General features: G+C 52.1%; 4 protein-coding genes across 4 annotated transcripts; 2 read left to right on the forward strand and 2 right to left on the reverse strand.

The window, feature by feature from the left end:
* Positions 1-823: 823 nt before the first annotated feature.
* On the forward strand, positions 824-1,645 carry Z519_00338 (uncharacterized protein; the record flags this gene model as incomplete). Its single annotated transcript, XM_016758097.1, has 2 exons — positions 824-1,070; positions 1,200-1,645. The coding sequence occupies 2 exons, from the start codon at positions 824-826 to the stop codon at positions 1,643-1,645; spliced, it is 693 nt and encodes a 230-aa protein (XP_016625346.1).
* A 5,108-nt stretch (positions 1,646-6,753) lies between these two features.
* Z519_00339 (uncharacterized protein) lies at positions 6,754-7,437 on the reverse strand (the record flags this gene model as incomplete). Its single annotated transcript, XM_016758098.1, has 2 exons — positions 6,754-7,272; positions 7,402-7,437. The coding sequence occupies 2 exons, from the start codon at positions 7,435-7,437 to the stop codon at positions 6,754-6,756; spliced, it is 555 nt and encodes a 184-aa protein (XP_016625347.1).
* A 1,235-nt stretch (positions 7,438-8,672) lies between these two features.
* On the reverse strand, positions 8,673-9,366 carry Z519_00340 (uncharacterized protein; the record flags this gene model as incomplete). The annotated part of the gene is made up of 3 exons (XM_016758099.1): positions 8,673-8,978; positions 9,034-9,259; positions 9,314-9,366. The coding sequence occupies 3 exons, from the start codon at positions 9,364-9,366 to the stop codon at positions 8,673-8,675; spliced, it is 585 nt and encodes a 194-aa protein (XP_016625348.1).
* Positions 9,367-12,165: 2,799 nt separating this feature from the next.
* Positions 12,166-15,603, forward strand: Z519_00341 (uncharacterized protein; the record flags this gene model as incomplete). Its single annotated transcript, XM_016758100.1, has 5 exons — positions 12,166-12,229; positions 12,277-12,410; positions 12,463-14,072; positions 14,148-14,258; positions 14,307-15,603. 5 exons carry the CDS (start codon positions 12,166-12,168, stop codon positions 15,601-15,603), a joined length of 3,216 nt encoding a protein of 1,071 aa, XP_016625349.1.
* Positions 15,604-19,217: the final 3,614 nt, after the last annotated feature.

Consider the following 19,217-nt stretch of genomic DNA (forward strand, 5'->3'; position numbering starts at 1 on the left):
CTGTACCCCCATTGACGTATTGTCTCTAGGACGGGCGTGGCGGCTTTGTCGTGGAAGATATGAGCACGGCGGAGGAACACATGTCATTCCCTACTTAAGCTCACATTTTCCATTGCTGCGGCTCTCGTTATCCGCAGAAAAGTTGAATAGAACTGGCGTCACATTATGCTTTTTCTTCCGACGGACTTCTCCATGGCCCAGCGTTCAAGGTCTGGTTGGAGTATGCATCGAATTACTCCGTACGCGGTGGCACTGTCTCAACGTACTCACTACTGGATCGGAGATGTCTGTGTGGGAATAGTCACGCGGCGGTGGATGTGCGTGGTGGAAGAAAGAAAGGAAACATGGCTCTTTGTTGCTGTATCACTGACTTACGTCACATTAGTTGATTCCTTATCCCAGCCCATGCAGGCTAATGGGGATGATTCTATTGACCACATCTGACAAAGTTGGGTTCTTCAAGTTCTGATAGTTCCGAGTTTCCACCTCGTCATGCAGACTTCCGGTCCAATCACAACAGCCGCCCTTGTACCACTTCCCAGTCTGTCCAAGTCTGTCATGGCTCTATACGGACTGGATGAATGGCGCATATAAAAACATTTGTGGCCTGATCTGACTACACGGTTCAAGTATTCGCTCCACCAAGCATTTAAAACGTCCCGCGAAACCGTGATGCATATATACTGACTTCACTCCCCTTCCTCTGATCCTCATCGTCCATCCCACCTCTGTTCCTCTCGAGTCTTCGCGCCTTCAGACCCTCGCAGCACTGGTTTATAGCCACGGCCACTCGTCCGCTCGTCCACTCGCCCCGTCAGTCACCATGAATGCCAGCCCAATTGCCGATGCTCTTTTCCTGGAGCCTCCCCATTCACACGACCCCAGCAATGTCTCACATGTCGCGGCACTGCCAGCATCAATGCTCATGCAACTGCCGGAGGCGGTACAAGACGCCCTCTGGACTCTCCAAGAATCTACCTCGATTGTCTACGCCTCGTACCTCAGATTACAAGAACTTCTGGACGAGCGGTTTGACCGATTGATTCCTCTGCCAGGAATGCCAGGGTCGTGTAAGTTCGCATCCCTACCTGACAACAAAGCTCTCTCCCTCCCTCCCTCTCAATGAGTTTTCCCAACATTTGCCACTGCGAAGCGGGGAATACAGGCCAAAGCTAATACCGGGGGGGGGACCGTTCTAGATTCTGAAGGTGCATTTTTCAATTACATGAACGCGTTGTCTGCAGAACGGCGCTACCTGCTAGAAGATGCGCACCCGGACTGGAAACACAAGGCGTCGCGAGCCGGGCTATCCCAATATGGCGAGCTGCTACTCACCTGCCGGGGCAAAGAGATGACGGTGCGGGAATGGTTCGAGCAGCTGCAAAGGGCCGAGCAGCTCTGGATCCAGGAGGCTAAAGACGCAGAGCTGCCCGACTTTGAAAGCACCGTGACCGAGTACCAGATCTTGACGGATTCGGAGAGCTCGACGCCGCCCAGCGAGGTGTCTGAGGACGAGGGGCCCAGAGGCTGGGATGCACGGCCGGGGCCAGCGACCCGAAAACCAATGGCGGACCTCAGGACCAAGATGGGAGGAGGACACGAAATAGGACCGGAGCGGATCGCGAAGGCTCTAGAAGCGCTGTGAGGGAAAAAAGGAGGAAGGCAAAGGCAAGGAATGGGAAGTGCCCAAGGTGTGTGCGTGTTGTGTGGATGGATGCAACTGCATCTTGGGGTTTTCTCCTACTGGTGCCATTTGTTCTCCTTTGTCTGCGTCTTGCATTCTCCCCTCTCCCCTCTCCCCTCTCTCGCGTCTGAGAATTTGTTTATTGTGCGACCCGGGAGAGGAGCGAAGGGGCTGCAAGTGTGGTCTGACGGCTCTCCTGAGTGGCTGACGTATGGCACGTTGAGACGTGGTTCGATCTCGATCAGCCAGTCTTTTCCGCCTGTTTGTTTCTGTTGGGCTCCTCTTTTGGGGCTGGGACTTGGAGAGGGCGCACAAGAGGAGAGGGAGCGGCAGCTTGGAGGGGAAGCATCACCAAAAGCCCTTTTTGCTTCGTGTGTTGTTATTTGCCACCATCAACCATCGCCCCTTTATTATTTTATTTTCCTGACATGTGTTAGTTAGACCCGGAGAGCCCCTCCGCCCACTTCCCTTGCCTTGCGTTAGCATTAAATTACATTACATTTACTTTCGTTACATGAAGCGATTGGGACGAATAATTTGGTATCTCCAATAGCCCTCCATCCACGGCGACATGGTGTTTTGTTTTCTGATAGAACCAAAAATCCACGCATACACGCAGCGCAGTGCATTGCATTGCATAGCACGACACACTATAGCATTAGCATACTGTATGCTTACTAGTTAGTGTCTTTCCACTTGTGATTGCCTCTCTGCTGCTAAATTAAACGTTATTCTCCCCACCGGCCTGGACGCGAAAAGAGCGAGAAAAAGAGGCTGGCGAAGTTTCTCGAATCTCGCCTTTGCGTCACCAACTTCCTGTAATAATACTTGGTAAGATGTCAGTTTCGATCGGGCTATTACACGTAGTGTCCTCGACAATACCGGAACAAGCAAGGCCAAGGACAGGCGGAGGACGGCGGGAACCAAGAAAGTCAGATTGTTCTAGGCCGGAAGTGGACTTCCGAATAGCCCCTCTTTTCAGAAACCTTTTTACAAGCACATATTACCACGAAGTATTGCTACGGAGTTCCCTGTCGAGCTGGGACGTTGCTGCCTAGGGAGTATTGCTTTACCATGGACGGAGGACTTCCTTCCTACCCAGAGACCTAGAACCTCGGTGGAGTTCTCCGTATTGTACCTTACAAATACGTATCGAGGGAGGTAGGTACGCAGTGGTACCCCAGTGGTGGGCAAGGACTACCTAATAGCTACAACCACGGTGTTAACACTTATGATCGACAGGGGAAGGGCCTTTATCCTTTACGCCCCCTCTTCTCCCCTCCTTTCTCTTGGTAATGCGGTAATGCCAATGCCGATACGAATGAGTGTGCTAATGCCAATAGAGTATTCCGGCCTCTGTAATCGTGCATGTGTCACTCGTATGTAATGACTTGGTGACTGATTATGGGGGCTGAAAAGGAGGGGTATGGAAAGTATGCATGGTGCCGATGTAATAACTTACCCAGTACTCGGGAATAAGTGTCTCTTCTTGCCAGTGCCGATGGTTCTTGGTCATATGTACCAGATCTCTCCTTCCTTCCCTCTATTTATGCATCAGTACATCTACCCGATCCATATTGCTGGGCCCAAGTTTTGTGTTATGTATCTTTCCGTACCTCGGTGTATTGTTATTTCCAAATCCTTTTCTTTGCCACCGTTGCTGATGTTGATGGATGTCCTCCTGATGGCTGATGCTAATGTTGCAACCGCTGGTGACGCAACACGTCTCCTTTTTGTCCCGCCTCCTCTACTCTTCTTCTGTCCTTCGCAGAGCTATGGCTGCTGGGTGCTGATAGCGGCAAACACCTAGAAACGGCCATTTTGGAGCGTGCATGCGTAGATCGGGTTCGACTACAGCTACCTACATATTTACTACCACTTCCCATGTCAGAGCCGTCACACACATGGGCTTACTCGTACGGCCTGCCTTTGTTGTCGAGGGATTTGAAGGATCCTCTCTTCTATCTCTCTCTTTCTCCCTCTTCCTTCCCTCTTCCTCCCCCCCTCGTGGATACACAATACAAACTACAACGGCATCGATGCTGTGTAACCGAAAGGATCCTACCCATGTACAACCAGAATTGCCGAGGGTAGCCTAATGGTCTCGACCTGCAAAATTCTGCGAACTGCTGTTGTGTCACCAACTAGTCCATCTTGGTGTGATTCCACCAATTCTTGCTCAAGGACGGACCTCGCTTAGTATCCAAGGGTCATATAACGCTCGCAACGGAGCAGCCGGGCCTGTTTTCATTGGACAACACCTGATCGATGCTGCCCGAGCTGTTCGCGCAGTAGTCGTCGGCAAAATGCCAGAAAGTCTGCCGTCGACCGCAAGATATCAGCTTGATTTCTTCACATCTGCAGCTTCTTCTGGGATAACTCTTTTGCCTGACCCCTCTGCACCATCAGTTCGGGAAAGCACCCGTGTTACCCAAACTTCAGCCTATGCACACCAGATCCGCCGTCGGGCTGACTGCTTCTGACTTCGACGCTCTTTGCAATGCTCTAACCTGACCTTTGGCTCCGCTCTCCGGTGCGTGCAAGCAACCGAGCTAGGAGACACGAGTCTCGGCCGTCCACCAGCTGGGCAGCGGCTCGCGCGTTTCTGGTCAAATGTAAATAGATCACCCCGCAGAGGCCGACCTCGGCCTTGGACATCTGGATTATCAGCTTACACTTCTCAAATCCTGGGCAACCGCAACCCATCATCTCCCCAACGTCTTGGGGGATGCGAGTCGGACTCGCATCCACCTCATCCAAGTTGCACAGGCTGTGACTCACCTTCTGCACGCATGTCTGCCCAAGAGATGTCTTATTCATGCATTGAAGACCCTGCTCTTTTGGCCTTTCATCTCTCGAGGTGGGTTGCGGGCCATGTGATCAAACCGGCTTCTTTGGTTGAGGTTCCTTCATGCTGTGTACCCATCCTGTTTGTTGCTCGTCTAACCGTCCTTGACCTAACATGGCTGTCCGCTGGCAGGCTCCTCACACCTTTCTGCTGGCCTCAGCAGCTGAGGACACTTCAAACCACATTAGCTTCCCACATTGCTTCCCGTCGTGGGTAGGCGGACCACGTCGACTTCACACGCCCCTCGAGAACATTGGCCGGTGGTCATCTGCCCAGATGTGCCGCCGGCGAGCCCTCCAGTCCACCTTCCGGACCGCACTCAGGGAAGACGTCCTGAGTCCAGCAGTGTCTCCCACGATGAGGCAAACTCGACAGTCCGTAATATCGACAGCGCAGACTGGCTGAGTTAGGAGACAAAATCTCAGCAGGGGATCCGTAGCGACATTGTTACGCATCGAAGTGTCGGATGATTCTGTTGCACGCGACTCCACCGCGTTCTCCCACTGACGGCCAAACATCAGCATGAACGTGGCATTCTGCGTTTTAACATTGTTCTGCAAACAGTCTTACTGGTAGTCTGTCCGTCACGCCGATGATTAGCGTATTTCCGATAGTTATCGAGGGATAACTCCGTCAGTGCGGACGCTGGATTGAAGGCGAAAATTTGGGGATTCTAAGCAGTCAGGATTATCACAGAATAGGGTGACACGGGAGACAACGCAACGACCGCTGCTCGTCCATGAAGCCAGGAAGCTCGGGGAAACTAGAACGGGATCTTCCCTAGCCATGAGGAGCCTGCGCCCGTTCCCGCAAGAAGGCCCCGTTGCCTGAAGGATGGCGAAATCAAATATCCATTGATAGCTCCCCAGTCACCACCATCCGGGAAGATCCGCTTTTTCTTTATCGAGGGCTCTCCTGGCGGCATGCCCGGTCTGCTTGAGGATGTATTTTCTGGTGTAATCTCTCTGAAACACTATAGTCGTAGAGAGATCCCATGCCCCAAGGCTTCTGCTTCAACGGGAACCTACACCACACGTATCAAAACATAAAAGGACATGACTTTTACCCCCACAGCTGTCATGGCAAACGGCGCCAAAAGGGTGGCATCGTTCAAAGGAACCACATTGTCCGACGGTAGGTTGTAGGGGATCCTAGAAGCATAGGCAAGAGAAGGCAGCAGTCTATCCTCGGCACACATAACCCCTTTCACACTGACCTTGGCTGCCCAGAAGGCCAGATTCGTCCCTATCGTCAAGGCACGACCTTGCCAACTGGGGGGTGGGTAGGAGAGGTGTCGCCTCTCTCCTCCACCGCATCCTGAAGCCGTATTATCGCATTTCGCGGAAATTGCTCTCCGGCATAGTACCTTTATTCCCGTGAGAGAGGCTTCTCTGAGAATTGTCCGGCCGATATGAATTGACTGAAGGCCAGCCAGCGACGGATGATCGCTCGTCAAGCGCAGAGCAAAAGTTCCGCCCCTGCTCAACGAGACAAAAGGAAACATCTAAGCCAACATTGTCGTGCTGGGCTTCCTCGAGAGCACCCCCCAGCCTCGGGGAGGATCAGGGCACCGGTACATCGTATCCTGAGGGTTGTTGCATGGGGCGCTTTTGCTTCGCACAGGATGGGATCAAGACTTCTCGGTGCGAAGAGGCCCACCAAGGGATTAAAGAGTAGAAAGAAAGAAAGAGGCCATGGGATCCTGTGCCCATTTTGTGGTTCGACGCTGATTGGAGCCAAGTCGCTGGAGGTACCTGGCGAGCTAGGTAGTTGTAGCACAGTCACGACCCGTGGTTCGGACTTGACTTGGTGTCGATTGCACCCGAGAAGTCGAGCGCCTAGAAGAGAGAGGTGGAACGACAGACAGAATTGGCTTCAAGTGCCTACGTACCTTGGGAGGATGGGGGAAAGCCGCAGTTTTCGAGCATGGACTGTGGGACAGAAGCCATCGATCGAAGTAGTGTGTACCTAGGTACGTACCTAGCGGCACAAACGCTGCGGGTTCTGTGACTTCCCTCGACGCCCGCCATGCCCTGATCCAGCTGGGCTTCCAATGGTGCCCGTTGCGTTACGAAAGATCTCCTCCTGTTCCGGATACCACCGCATCCATTAATTAGGACCTCTATATGCCCATCAAGAAATCTGATAGATCGTTCCAAGCCCGCCCGAGCTTACCTTGTGTTGCCTGTGTATACTGTACCACGCACCGACCAATGTCACTTCACCTCCTTTCTTCACCTTCTCCTGTCTTTCGTGGCTCTTCCTTGCTGCACTGTTCCAGAAATTCCCCCAACGCTTCAATGACAATCATGTGATCCTGATCCTGCTTCAGTCCACTCACGACCACTACTCCCACAATGCCCTCCACGCCTTTCACCCTCACAGGCACACCGCCGCCGTGAATCGCATAACTCCCTGCTTCTGCACCGAGCATATATTTTCTAGAGAAGGCCTCCTCGTCCCCCTTGAATTTGTTGTGCATGAACCACGTACTCACCCCCCATCTTGACACCGTCTTCCTCTTCCGTGACACCCAGATGTCGTTGTCCGGTTGGATCCCCGGGCGCGAAACGGCGTGGAACAGTAGGTTGGAGGAATTGGCGAGAGAGATGGACACCACGGCGGCCAAGGTCGAGAGAGCCCGCAAACGGTTGCGGATCGACAGGCCAATCTCGAGAGCGTCGTCCGCCGTGAAGTGGGGGAGGATCAAGGATTCTTCTTGTTTGGCGATTTCGGAGAGCTAAGAGTAGACAGCAGAGTAAGTCGGCCTGACGAAGCGGAATAGGTAGACGGGGGCGGAGAAAAAGATGCTCCCATGCCAGAGGCTAGGGAAGGTTTAGGAACAAGAATGCAAAACGAAGAAGCGTACGTCTCGCGGCGCCTCGCGCAAAGGGTGGCCGGCCATGTTGAACACTGTTAAAGGTCACTTGTGTTGCGTGACGACGGTATCTTTCGTTTCGACTTGAGGCTCTGTCGAAAATTGCGTGGACGACCAGAAAGGAAATGAGGGAAGTGTTTCCCCGCACTCACATGTGCTCGGCTTGGCGCCGAGCCCGCCACCCTGGCATTGTGGTAGAGGCCTAGTGGCCTTTAGTTCTCAGATGCAAGACTCCTAAATTTCGAAACTGTCAGGATTCAGCCCTGCTGAAACATGAGCCTTCGCCTCTTTCTTCTGGACTGATGACAGAGTCACTGCGCGCATTTCCCAGCATCACGCAGCAGGAATTTTCCGAAGCGTGTCGGGCATGGGAGCAGCGGAGCTCGGACAGGATCAGCCAGACGGACTGGTTGAGCGTGAGGTGGACCGGTGAGGAGTTGTTAATCAGACAGAGACGGAAGATCACCTGCAAGGATGGCAAAAAAAGCACTCTCAGTGAACATGGTGATGCGCAGAACGATGAGCTGATTGACACTGGCATAGAAGACTCGGTCATTAGAGATAGCGTAGGGAGCCCCCTAACCGTTTTCACCATTTTGTCTGACAATCCCCAGCTTGCGCCGAGCGTCGACAACTTAGACTCTCTGATTGTTGATTTCTCCATTACCTTGTCCCCAATCTATTCTGTACCAGTCCTTTGGTTTATTTGCCGATATGGCCGAGTCAACAAGGCGTTAGATCTGGACCAAGTTTATGAATGGTTGGTGCCGGAACCATCACTCACTTCATTGCGTGGAATTGGCGTTATGGGAGGTATTAGTATGGCGGTAGGTCAACACTGCTCCCATATCTTTTCAGGCACTGACTGTTCGCAGCACCATCCTGTCACAGACCGTCCGGCCTTCTTCCTGCATCCATGTAACACGCAAGATGCCCTTTCAGTCCTCGGACCGGGCCCTCTCACTCCGGAGGAATATCTCATACTTTGGCTGGGACTGATTGGGTCTGCTGTGGGCCTGCACATTCCGAGTAAGCTTATGAGCACTTGTGACGGAAGAATGCTCCCCTGAACCTTTCGACGATCTTCCATTTGATTGCCAGCTTCGTATTATGGCATCGCCTGAATATGGCAAGCAGGTGCTGATACGGTTTCCATTTCCGCCAAGAGAGGGTTTTCAACTGCCTTGGACCGTCATGACGGCGACAGGCTTTGGCGATGTTCGATTGAGCTAGACACGGCGGCGTTTCCTTCTATGCCGGCTTTAATCATCCTCATCTTCCTCCATTGGGGCATCATCCTCGTCTTCCTCCATTTCCACTTCGCTCTCTTCCTCCTCTTCCTCGTCTCTTGGTCTCTTTGTGCCGTGTGGGCCTCCATCGGGAGTGGTTCCTGCTGGTTTGACTCCAGTCTCGACGGGCTTGCTTGGAATTCCACTTGGTGGAGCATTAAAGATGGATTTCTGTAAAGCTGTGGCATCAGAAGCAGTAGTTGCAGCAGTAGTGGGAGACTCGAAGGTCCCTCTGAGTTTCGGGATTATGTGCGATTGGCCCTTTGCGTAGACAATAACCTGCCTCAATGGTTTAATCCGTGATTTCCAATGGAGAACTTGGGCTTCTTCATACCATTTCCTTGCCAAAGAAGTCGAACCCTTGTAAAGCTCGCATGGCCTGTGTGCTCGTCTGTATGTCCCGGAAGACCACGTGGGCCTGTCCTCGCATGCTCTGCCCTTTCGATCCAATGCGGCTTGTGACAATATCGAGGACGGGACCGTAGATAGAGAAGAGCATGTACAGGGCACGTTTCAGCTCTTTCTTGTTGATCTTTTCGGGGAGGTTCTTGAGAAAGAGTCTATCATGTGATCGTCAGTATATTTTCAGCAGGCAGGGAGGGTGCAGTTCAGACGTCTGGTTTGGATTGCCCGCGTTCTGGGACTCTTTCGCCGGTTTTGAGGCCATTGTATTCGCAAAGCTTGTCGGCGGAAGGTAAGTGAAGGAGATTCAAAATCGTTTGCCTTTATCTTCCCTCATTCTGTATTCTGGCTCCGCATGTCCGAAATCCCGAGCTCTGTTTTCCCTTAGAGGATGATTGTATTTGGCCGATTCACAGATCTGGGGGAGCCTTGCGGAAATTTTGGCTTGGCGGATCAAGATTGCTGGTACTTCACGTGCGACTCACCGTAGCCCTGCCGCTTTTATAACCACTCCTTCCTTCTCACCTTCGCGCCAACTTTTGGTCACCTTCGACCTCACCCGAAACCGAACCCTATTCTACCGTGTGGAGCGCCATCGGGAGTCTCAAGTCCCTCTTTACCGCCTATTTGACCGAGCTTCGAATTTCCTGCCTTTCTTTTGACACGGTTGACAAATTTCTTGACCAGGTACCGATCCTTGGCTCGGGAGTTAAGCTTAATCCCACGGTTAGTTAAATGGAACTGGGTCAATTGAGATGCATTAAGGGGTTGGTTTTGGTGGGAATAACTACGGGCTTTAGCACTTCTCCTTTCACAACAAGCAAACACTCGACAACATATGATGTCGGTTAGAGGCCACGGTACATGTTTCGATATTCGGCGGTCTCGTCGCATGTTTCTTGGTCCTTTATATCAGTACCGTCCTTCAAAGTACGAGACTCGACCAGTGTCGCACTTCTGACCTCCGTACAATAAGGACGGCCGAACCAGGATGAACTGTGTTCAGCAGGAGACGGATAACAGGCAAGGTAAGATATTTGAGCTTCTCACTATGTAAAGTCGTATGCAATCGGCCTGGAACATTGGTTGTTCAATCGGTATTTGAATACGAAGTCTGCTCTCATACTTTGTTCCAAGGTTATCGTCCAAGTTCGACATACCATAACACAAGTCGATCGCCCTATCCGCCACGCCACGAGAAGAGGTCTCATTCCAAGCGGACGACAACGTTAGCCTACGAGGCTGGTTCTTCAAGCCCAACCATGCAGACTCGAAACCCCTGCCATGCCTGGTTGGAGGTGAAAGAGATGGATCTGGACCCCTCTGCCGAGCACTTCGTCTCCAAGTTGCCAATGTCCGTACTAGCCCATGATCGCCGAGGCTTCGGCAATAGTGACACCTAGGACGGGGTACCACACAGCGAGATCTAGCCGACGCAGCAGACTAGCGACTTCTCGCACGCCACGACCTATGCTCAGTCCAGATCTGACGTTGATATGAACAAGATTGGCGTCTGGGGAAGCTCTTACTGGCGGCCGTCACTAGGGATTGGAGCAGCGGACAGAAGAATCAAGCGTGTGTCCTGCCAGGTTCCGATGGTTGATGGGCGGGCGGTTTTCCATAGGCATAACTGACTCGGCTTAATCCCAGGCATTAACGCAAGGTTCCAGGAGGGCAAGTCTACGCATTGGTACAAGGTATCGAAGCTACGCACGCTGACTTGCCGCCCATTTTACAGATCGTCTCTCCCGAGCCACTGATCACGTCCCTGCCAGAAACTCCCCTCTTACAATTGGAAGCACGAACTGTACGCAGTTTAGAAGCCCTCTGCGAGTAGGACCCCTTTGTGCATATTCATCACACCTCGCCAACTTCGCTACTTATGATCGTGGCCGGGGACGGTGTGCTCACGCCACCCGATTTGGCGGTCCATCGTGCCTGGTGGCGATTTTGATGGATAGTCTGTCGAGGCATTTGAAAAGAATGCGTGGAGGCAGGCGGGAATTCTCGAGGAGGGATTGGCTTGGATTTGAGGCTTCTAATGGGGTTTGGGGAAGAGAAGGGGTGTTGGGGTGGCGGCGGGTGGCGAATACGCGGTGTGCTCAAATGTCAAGAGACGGCCAGCCCAGCAGGTTTTCTGTTGAATTGGCGTAGATGCTGGGGTAGCCTGGAAAAGGAGTCCCAACTCCTTGACCTTGACAATATTCTTTTCCTCTGCGTAAGGCAACCTCCAAATCAAAATGATGCGAGAGACACGGGTATGCTCAGGTTTGGTCAATCCCTTAGACGTTGAAATATTCTCTCAGCCCATCCGCCGCATAGCTCACGGATCCAGTCATCTCTAATCAGAACCCGAGCCACCTCAACGTAGAAACTAGACAACCTGGGCGGATTCTTACCTTGCACAAGAGAAATAGGGCAAAAGAGGAGGGGATCGGGTCCTAGTGTGGCCGGTAGGTGTTGATGATTGCGCAGGTGACCGAATCCCAGAGCGTAATATCCGCGAGTTGAGACGCTCGCCGTGTCACTTGAGCTGGTGAGGCTGGTAGGCTGACAACAAGGCTCCGTCCCCTCCAACCCATCCTCGTCGTATCATGTGCCGGCTTGTTGGCCACAGGGCGGCGTCAATCTTGACCAAAAACGGTAAGCGTGAAGGGTCGTGTTGAAATTAAGCTCCGAACGCTGGTCTTGGCGAGGGGCCCTTTGGATGCACAGGATGCGGTGTCTTGCGCTGGTGGCGCCGCATCTGCCTTCCTTCGCTTAATTGAACCGTCTCACATTGAAGGCGCAGCGAAGCGCAGCCCATGTCTCCTCCACAAATCACGTCCACAACTTCGGTCATTTACTCAAGTCACTCTCTCACTTTGATCTGTACATACCTCAACACGCCTCCGGCGTTGCAGTCTTAGCATCATCCATCTTTCCATCTTCCCTTTCAGTATCGACAGCTTTCGTCTCGCCCGCAACTTCTCCGAAGAACCAAACCCACCCCCCTTCGATCCAAACAGTCTCCGCCCATCCTGGCGCATTCTAATTCTCGAGCCTGAGTTCCAGGCCCTCAGCGATGGGCAACATCAGCAGCAGGCTGGACGATGGCGCCCTGCTATACTTAAAGGATCAAGCGCGCTGTATGTGCCTCTTGCCTTTCCCCGCAACTATGGCTGATAGCCACCAGTCTCCATCAGTTCCATCGTCGTCAGCAATGGCCGACGGAGAGGTTTTTTGAGTCTCGCGCCCAACGCATATCCAGCCCTGCGTCTAGTTGGAAAACCAGATGCCACCGACTACAGACCCATTTCCTATATTCAGGTGCGAAATGAAACCCCTGCTAAATACGAATGCCCTCTGACAGCCCAACTAGGACCCTGATTCTGCCACCCTTTCTTTCCTTCCTAGGCTGGATCTTGAAGATGAACTCGAAATCCACTTCACTTTTATAACGCGACAGAACTCCGGGCCCCTGCCTGCGACGCCCTCGACCTCCACCGCTGCTGTCGACGCAACAATTACCGGGTTGACTTTTGCCTACGCTCAGAATGCCAAAGAGCTGGACACCCTTGTAACACGCGAATTTCACGCCGACCCAAATCTGCACAAGAATTCCAACGTCCAGTTTATCGGCGACTTCGGGACGCATGGGAGTCCTGCAGTCACTTACGAATGGACATGGCATTGGAAACCCCCAAAGGCTCAAGAGGACAAAGGTGGAGGTTGGCGCAATTGCTGCAGTTTCCTCGAGTATGATTCTAGAGCGCACAGACTTAATACCCTCGCGTCTTTTTCATTCTGGGTCCAGAACGCGACCTTCCCAAACGGGATGCCACTAGCTTCTCCAGGTCTGGAAATACCGATACCCCTCCATAGGCACAGGATGCCCTCGTCGCAATCATATCAGTCCGCGGTCAGCGACTCAGAGGGCCCTGCAGAGCCGCAAGTGCCGGCTTCGCCGCAGATGCGGGCCAAAGACTACAGTTTTAGTGCGCCAACCACGGCGCCTTCGCTTCCGGTCATCGACGTCCAGTGTGCAAGGCCCGGAGAGGACGTCAGCACAGTTGAGGACGGTCCGGTCTTTAGAGCCACCATGAAGGCGCTAGAGCAGAAGACGGGGACTATGAAGGTCCAAATCAAAAAGGTGCTGAAGAAAGCCGAAGCAGCGCAGCAGGCTCAAGTGGAGTGCAACCAGGCCATGTCCGAATTCTTGAGAGCGCTCCAGGAGGCCTCCATGTCCAATGCAACAGCTTTCAAACCCGCTCTCGACCATTATTTCCTGAATATCGCTCAGCAGATACTGAAATATGAGAAGGGAAACAGCACGTTATTGCAGAAACAAATCATCGATCCCATTTCGAAGCTGTACAATCTGGACATCAAACAAGTGGAGGCGAAGAAGAAAGACTTTGACGACGAGAGTCGAGACTATTACGCCTATGTGGGCCGGTATCTTGGTCAGAGGCAAGACTCTTTGAAGGACAAGAAACGTGCAGAGAGTGATTCCAAATATCAGACGAAGAGGAAGAACTTCGAGCTCAAGCGATTCGACTATTCGACTTTCATGCAAGACCTTCATGGCGGGCGCAAGGAGCAGGAACTCCTCTCACAGCTCACGAAATATGCTGACGGCCAGGCGAAAGCTTTCCTCGCGACTGCGAAAAAGGTGGAAAGCCTGACCCCGCAGTTGGACGCTCTCATAAAAGAGGTCTCTGAAGCTGACAAGGAATACAACCTACAAAGGACAGAAAGAGAGGAAAAGAGACGGAATCTCGAGAAGAATGGGCCAACCTCTGTCGATTCCGATCTGCATCACCATCCTCCAGCCATGTCGACCCAAGTGGGAACGCAAAATGGTCACACCGGATATACCTCAGACACTGACCTTAGCAGGGCCGATAGCACAAGCTCTCAGTTCGGCCATGCATCGAACAAAACCCTGTCGCCGACCACCAACTCAACGGTGCCAGTGGCCGGTGTCCTGTCGACATCACCAAGCGCAGCCTCGATAGCGCCGACGCCGAGCAAATTCAAAGGCATCCGTGATCTTGATGAAAGCTCGGTATCCACAACCGACAAATCTACCGTTGGCCAATATCGGAAAGAAGGACTTTTGTGGGCATTGAGCAAGCCTAATTCACATATTGATCCCAAAGGAGCCTGGCACAAGTAAGCACTTGACAAAATTGGTCTTTGCGTCAAACTAATGAATTCTAGGTTCTGGATCGTTCTTGATCAAGGGAAGCTCTCAGAATACAGCAACTGGAAGGACAAGTTGGATCTGCATCGCGAGCCAATTGACCTTCGTATGGCTTCAGTCCGTATTGCTCGGGATGCCGAGCGCCGATTTTGCTTTGAGGTCATCACACCCCAGTACAAGCGAGTTTATCAAGCTACGACTGAAGACGAGATGAATAACTGGATCAATGCAATCAATAATGCGCTCCAGAGCGCTGTGGAGGCCGGCGGGCAAGTGCCTCAGCAAGGTCGAAAAGAGCACGCCGGACGTGAATTTGGACATATGCTCACAGGCAAGAGCTCGTCACAGTCTGGCCCGCATGGCTATTCCCAGCGAAGTGACGCGGGCGGAGTGTCACGGCGCATTACCGTCGGTGCTAGGCCCACCTACACCAGGACCAGCAGCAATAGCTACGAAGAAAACCCATCAAAGCTGCTCGATCTGATCAGAAACAACGACCAAGGCAACCAGTACTGTGCAGATTGTGGCTCGACTTCCAAGGTCGAATGGGTATCTCTGAATCTTGGGATCATATTGTGCATTGAATGTGGCGGAATCCATCGCTCTCTGGGCACTCATGTCTCCAAGATTCGATCACTCACCTTGGATGTGCACTCCTTCACCAACGATATTGTCGAACTTCTCATGCTTGTTGGCAACCGAATCAGCAACATGGTCTGGGAGGCACGGCTCGATCGCTCTCTCAAGCCCGATCCGAGTGCCTCTCGAGACCAACGATTGAAGTTCATTACGGCCAAATATGTCGAGCGGGCTTACGTTGAGCCTGTGTCTCAATACGGATCTGCTGACGACACATTACTGACATCCATCAAGAAACATGATATTCATGGAGTCCTTCAGGCCGTTGCTCAACGGGCAAATGTCAATGCCCATGACCGTTCTCGGAATACTCATGCGGTATTTCTGGCTCTCACTGCTGCCGATCCAGCTCGTCCAGTCTCGTCTCACTCGAACGCTCCATCGGGAGCCGTCAAAGCGTTTCCAATGGCCGAGCTGTTGGTGCAGAATGGTGCAGAGATCCCTACCGAGCCCCCGGCTATCCCCCTATCGTCCGCTGCGCAGTTGTACGTTGACCAGAGAACAGCGCGAGCAGCACCTAGTCACGGCACCCACGCGGACACCTTAGGACCTTTGCCCATGGTGCACAGGATTTCACCAATGTCATCTTCCTCGGACGGATCCAACAAGTTGCAAAAACGCGGTAGTGCCGGCGCAAGATTCGCAGGAAAAGTGGCCAGCTTGGGGGAACGATAGTACCGTTACAGGCCGAAGATGGATGCTGATGTTATTGGGCCGATGCTTTGTGATTCTTTTGAAGGGCTGGACACACCTATGGGTACCAGCTTGAGGCCAAGGGTTGTGTATCTGGAGAGTGATTCCTCTTGAATACGACTATATGATACATGTTGCAATGATCTGGGATGTTCAACGGGGTTAATGAAGTGGTTTTTGGAATGGCTCTGATTGATCCGTATTCTTCCATGAGGGCAAGGATCATTGCTAAGCTACGAAATCTATGCAGCATAGGAGGTTGGATCTTTGAATTGTCGGAGTGTGAACCAAGAGCGATCGACAGGGAAGCCGGTCGGCAAGCAGCTTCTTGATGGGGCCAACTTAATCGACCCATGAGACGGGAAAAGAAAAACTTGGACAAACGGCTTTTGGAACAGCATAAGATGATGCAGATGTAATTTAATAATGAGTATCAAGTGCTATTTATTTAGTGGATGCGACGGGGCATATCATTGCCTATGTAATTATGGTTTGAAGGCAAACATATCTATTTTTGATTCCAGAGAAGAGAAAATTAGCAAGGGAATGAGTGTCCAGTGTAGGTAGTGCCTTCCTGATAGCTCAGACGACATCGTTCAGCGCCGTAAGTACAGTTCCCTTTTCCTGTACATACATACTTAGATGTTTACCCTGTTAGGGTCACTCCTCGCGGTTGGGGGTTGCCGCTTTGGAGAAGGAGAAGTAGGAGAAGTAGAAGCAGCTTGTAGTATTCTTTGGCACCGTCTTTGCAGTCTCTCTTTTCACATTCGTCGCCTTTCGCACACGACACACCAATGCGTAAGAGGGCCGGGATTCATGGAAGGGTGTCGGTGCCGGCGAGGGAGTTCTGGTGTCTTGTGTGTGCTTTCTTGTGCATTGCCAACAAGCAGACCAGTATGGCCTTGGGTTTCTGTCGTCAATATTAGGTCTGCAGTTGTCTGACAAAAGAGGTCCCCCTACCTCGCACTTCGGTGGTCACTTCATGAAAACATTGCTTCGTCGCCGTTGGGGACTTGTGTCTCTGCCCTCTTTTCCTTGCGTTAACCGTGTGTCAATCAATCAATCAAAGGGGGTCATCCTCCTGCGAGACGGTTTGCCATTCAGTTCCTCGAGCTGCTGTGGGGAGGGTCTTTCCCTTCCATATCTAGTTTTGGGGATCGATCAGCTCTGTGATTAATATCCACGTTCAAGAGGCGTGTTTGTGACTCCTGAAGGGACAATCAGGACGCTTTCGCCTTTCTTCGGACATATTGCTCTTCTCCTCGTTCTGCGAAAGGGCCTTGACCGTCAACTTTGCACCGAGGTTGGGGGAAGGCATGATCGCCCCGGACGAGATTCGAGCAGGGACGCAGCTCGTCTTGTCAACAAGCATGTCACTTCGGCGCTTCTGGGGAATGTAGATCGCGATCGAGATTCAGGGGCAAGTCAAAAGCTGCGGGAGATTGCACAGCATCGCGAGTGAAGCCAGGAGGTCATTGGATTTCTGGCGCAGCCCCTGGATTTGAGGACAGTGCGGTGTCAGTGAACGCAAATGAGCCATGATGGGAATGCCGAAATGATTCAGGGGAATCTCCAGGTGATCATGCAATCTTCTATGGTAAGGATCGAGTTTGCAAAGACAGACTAACTGGGGCCCCAGCGCACTGAAGCCAATACAGACGCAGGAGAAAGGAGTTGCGGCCATGCATCCAACAATGGAAGGTGACAGGAAATGTGGATGGGGAGGATTTGATACAGAAATGTTGGGGGGGAGGAGTGAGGCACGACAAACGAACTCGGGGGAAGAGACAGTCGTGCTCCAGGAGTATGAGAGGTTGATTCTTCGGGAAGAAACCACCAATAATGCTCCACAACTGCCCACATGGTAATCTTCGCAATGCTGCCATGCTGCCCACGAGGTTGTCCTAAACTTTGCCATCGTAAGCTCATGATGAAGGCCCAGAGTTCTGGAGAGCCGCCGTCTGATTTCAGAAACACTAGAGCCATCAGAGCGGGTCAGAGAAGCCTGGAGCAAGTGTATGATAAAGAATGATTGGTGACTTGATAAAGAACCGTTAGAAATCAGAGCGGGTAGAGCAAAAATGGCGGCTAGACCGCGAGATACCGCGCCCATCGGAGATGGATCTCTTAGACTTCACCACAAATCAGTCAAAGCAGCCCCATGAGCACTGCTTCTCGTCGAGGGACCCATATGGAGCAGATTCATGGTTCAGTAAAGCACTGGATAGCCACGTTTGCAGGAAGCGAGCTTTGAGTACCCAAAGTTAAAGTTTTAGCTCTAGCCTCGCAAGTGAAGTGCTGATCAAATCCTTGAAGGCCCAATAAGGCCTTCGAGCAAAGAAACGGTGACATCCAGAGGATACTAAACACCATTCATCACGCAGGGGGACATAAGAACTGTGAACACAGGGAGCGGAACAGGTATTCCACACACTGGTCAGTAAATACTTACCTTCCTTCAGAAGCCTTTCAAGGAGGCTTTTTCCGATGCCATTAGCACCCTACGGGACGTGGAGTAATTGCGCATTGGCAGTGGGGATCTGATCGCCCTGAATGCAGAGTCAGAGGTTTATGCTCTCAACAAGAGTTCGTTCCGGAATACCAATGCAGTGACATGACAGGTTGAGATGATGGAGTTCGCCTATTTAGGGCGAGGAGCTCAGATACCTTATTGAGCAAATAGATTCCTGGAAGCGAGCAATAACCTCAGGGCGTCTGAGAAGTGGCGGCCTGAGGCATCCAATGAATTATGTTCTGGACCGATGGAAAAAGGAGGCTCTCCCAAGATGTCAGCCGTAGTCTCTGATTGGGTCTTATTGCCATTGCCGGGCAAGCCTTTTATTGAAGCCGTTGATTCTCGGTCTACTGGATTCTTGCAGATTTCATCCATTCGAAAGGACAGACGTCGTTGCCCACAATTCTCGGTTCAGACGCGGTGCGTAGGTGAATTATTTGGTAGGTTGATAGTGGGCAGCCTCAACATTTTCGACAAAAGACGATTCTGTATGATGATTGGCTTAGCTGGATGGGAGGCTGCCCACATTCCGATGCGATAATTGGCTGCCAGTGCCTTGCCACTGAGTTCCATTGGCATTGGTAGCATCAATCCAGAGCCTGAAACACATTGTTATCATCCGCACGTCGTAGAGAATGTCGCGCCGGGCCACTCAACCTCTCCGGCCCGTGTGGTCTGATTTTTCTTCTCAGAGAGGGTGTTTTCTCGGCAGTTACACTGCCTTCGTTCCTGCCACCGTCGTCGAAAGTACCTTCCAATACGAAAATCTCTTTACGAGGTGTGCAACGTACATGGCGTACCGGTGATCATTTCCTTTTGGATTCTTGCGGAGAAACAATATCGGAGATGCCGACCTTTGTTGATGATCGTATCCTTAACCAGTATGTCGTTTCGTGGAGGAAGGATCGAGTACATTTCGTATAGGCACAATGCCGAAATTGAGCGTTCGGGGCGCGGACGCTGCCTAGCGCGACACGCGTTCAACGCTAGCTACAGACATGTAGGAGGGCAACACCGGCTTGCACAAGGTATTGTAGACGGGTCGGGGAAGCAGAGAAGCGTTGTGGCAAATACAAGAGGT

This window comes from Cladophialophora bantiana, assembly GCF_000835475.1.
Source record: "Cladophialophora bantiana CBS 173.52 unplaced genomic scaffold supercont1.1, whole genome shotgun sequence".
In the NCBI taxonomy this organism is placed as follows: Eukaryota; Fungi; Ascomycota; class Eurotiomycetes; order Chaetothyriales; family Herpotrichiellaceae; genus Cladophialophora; species Cladophialophora bantiana.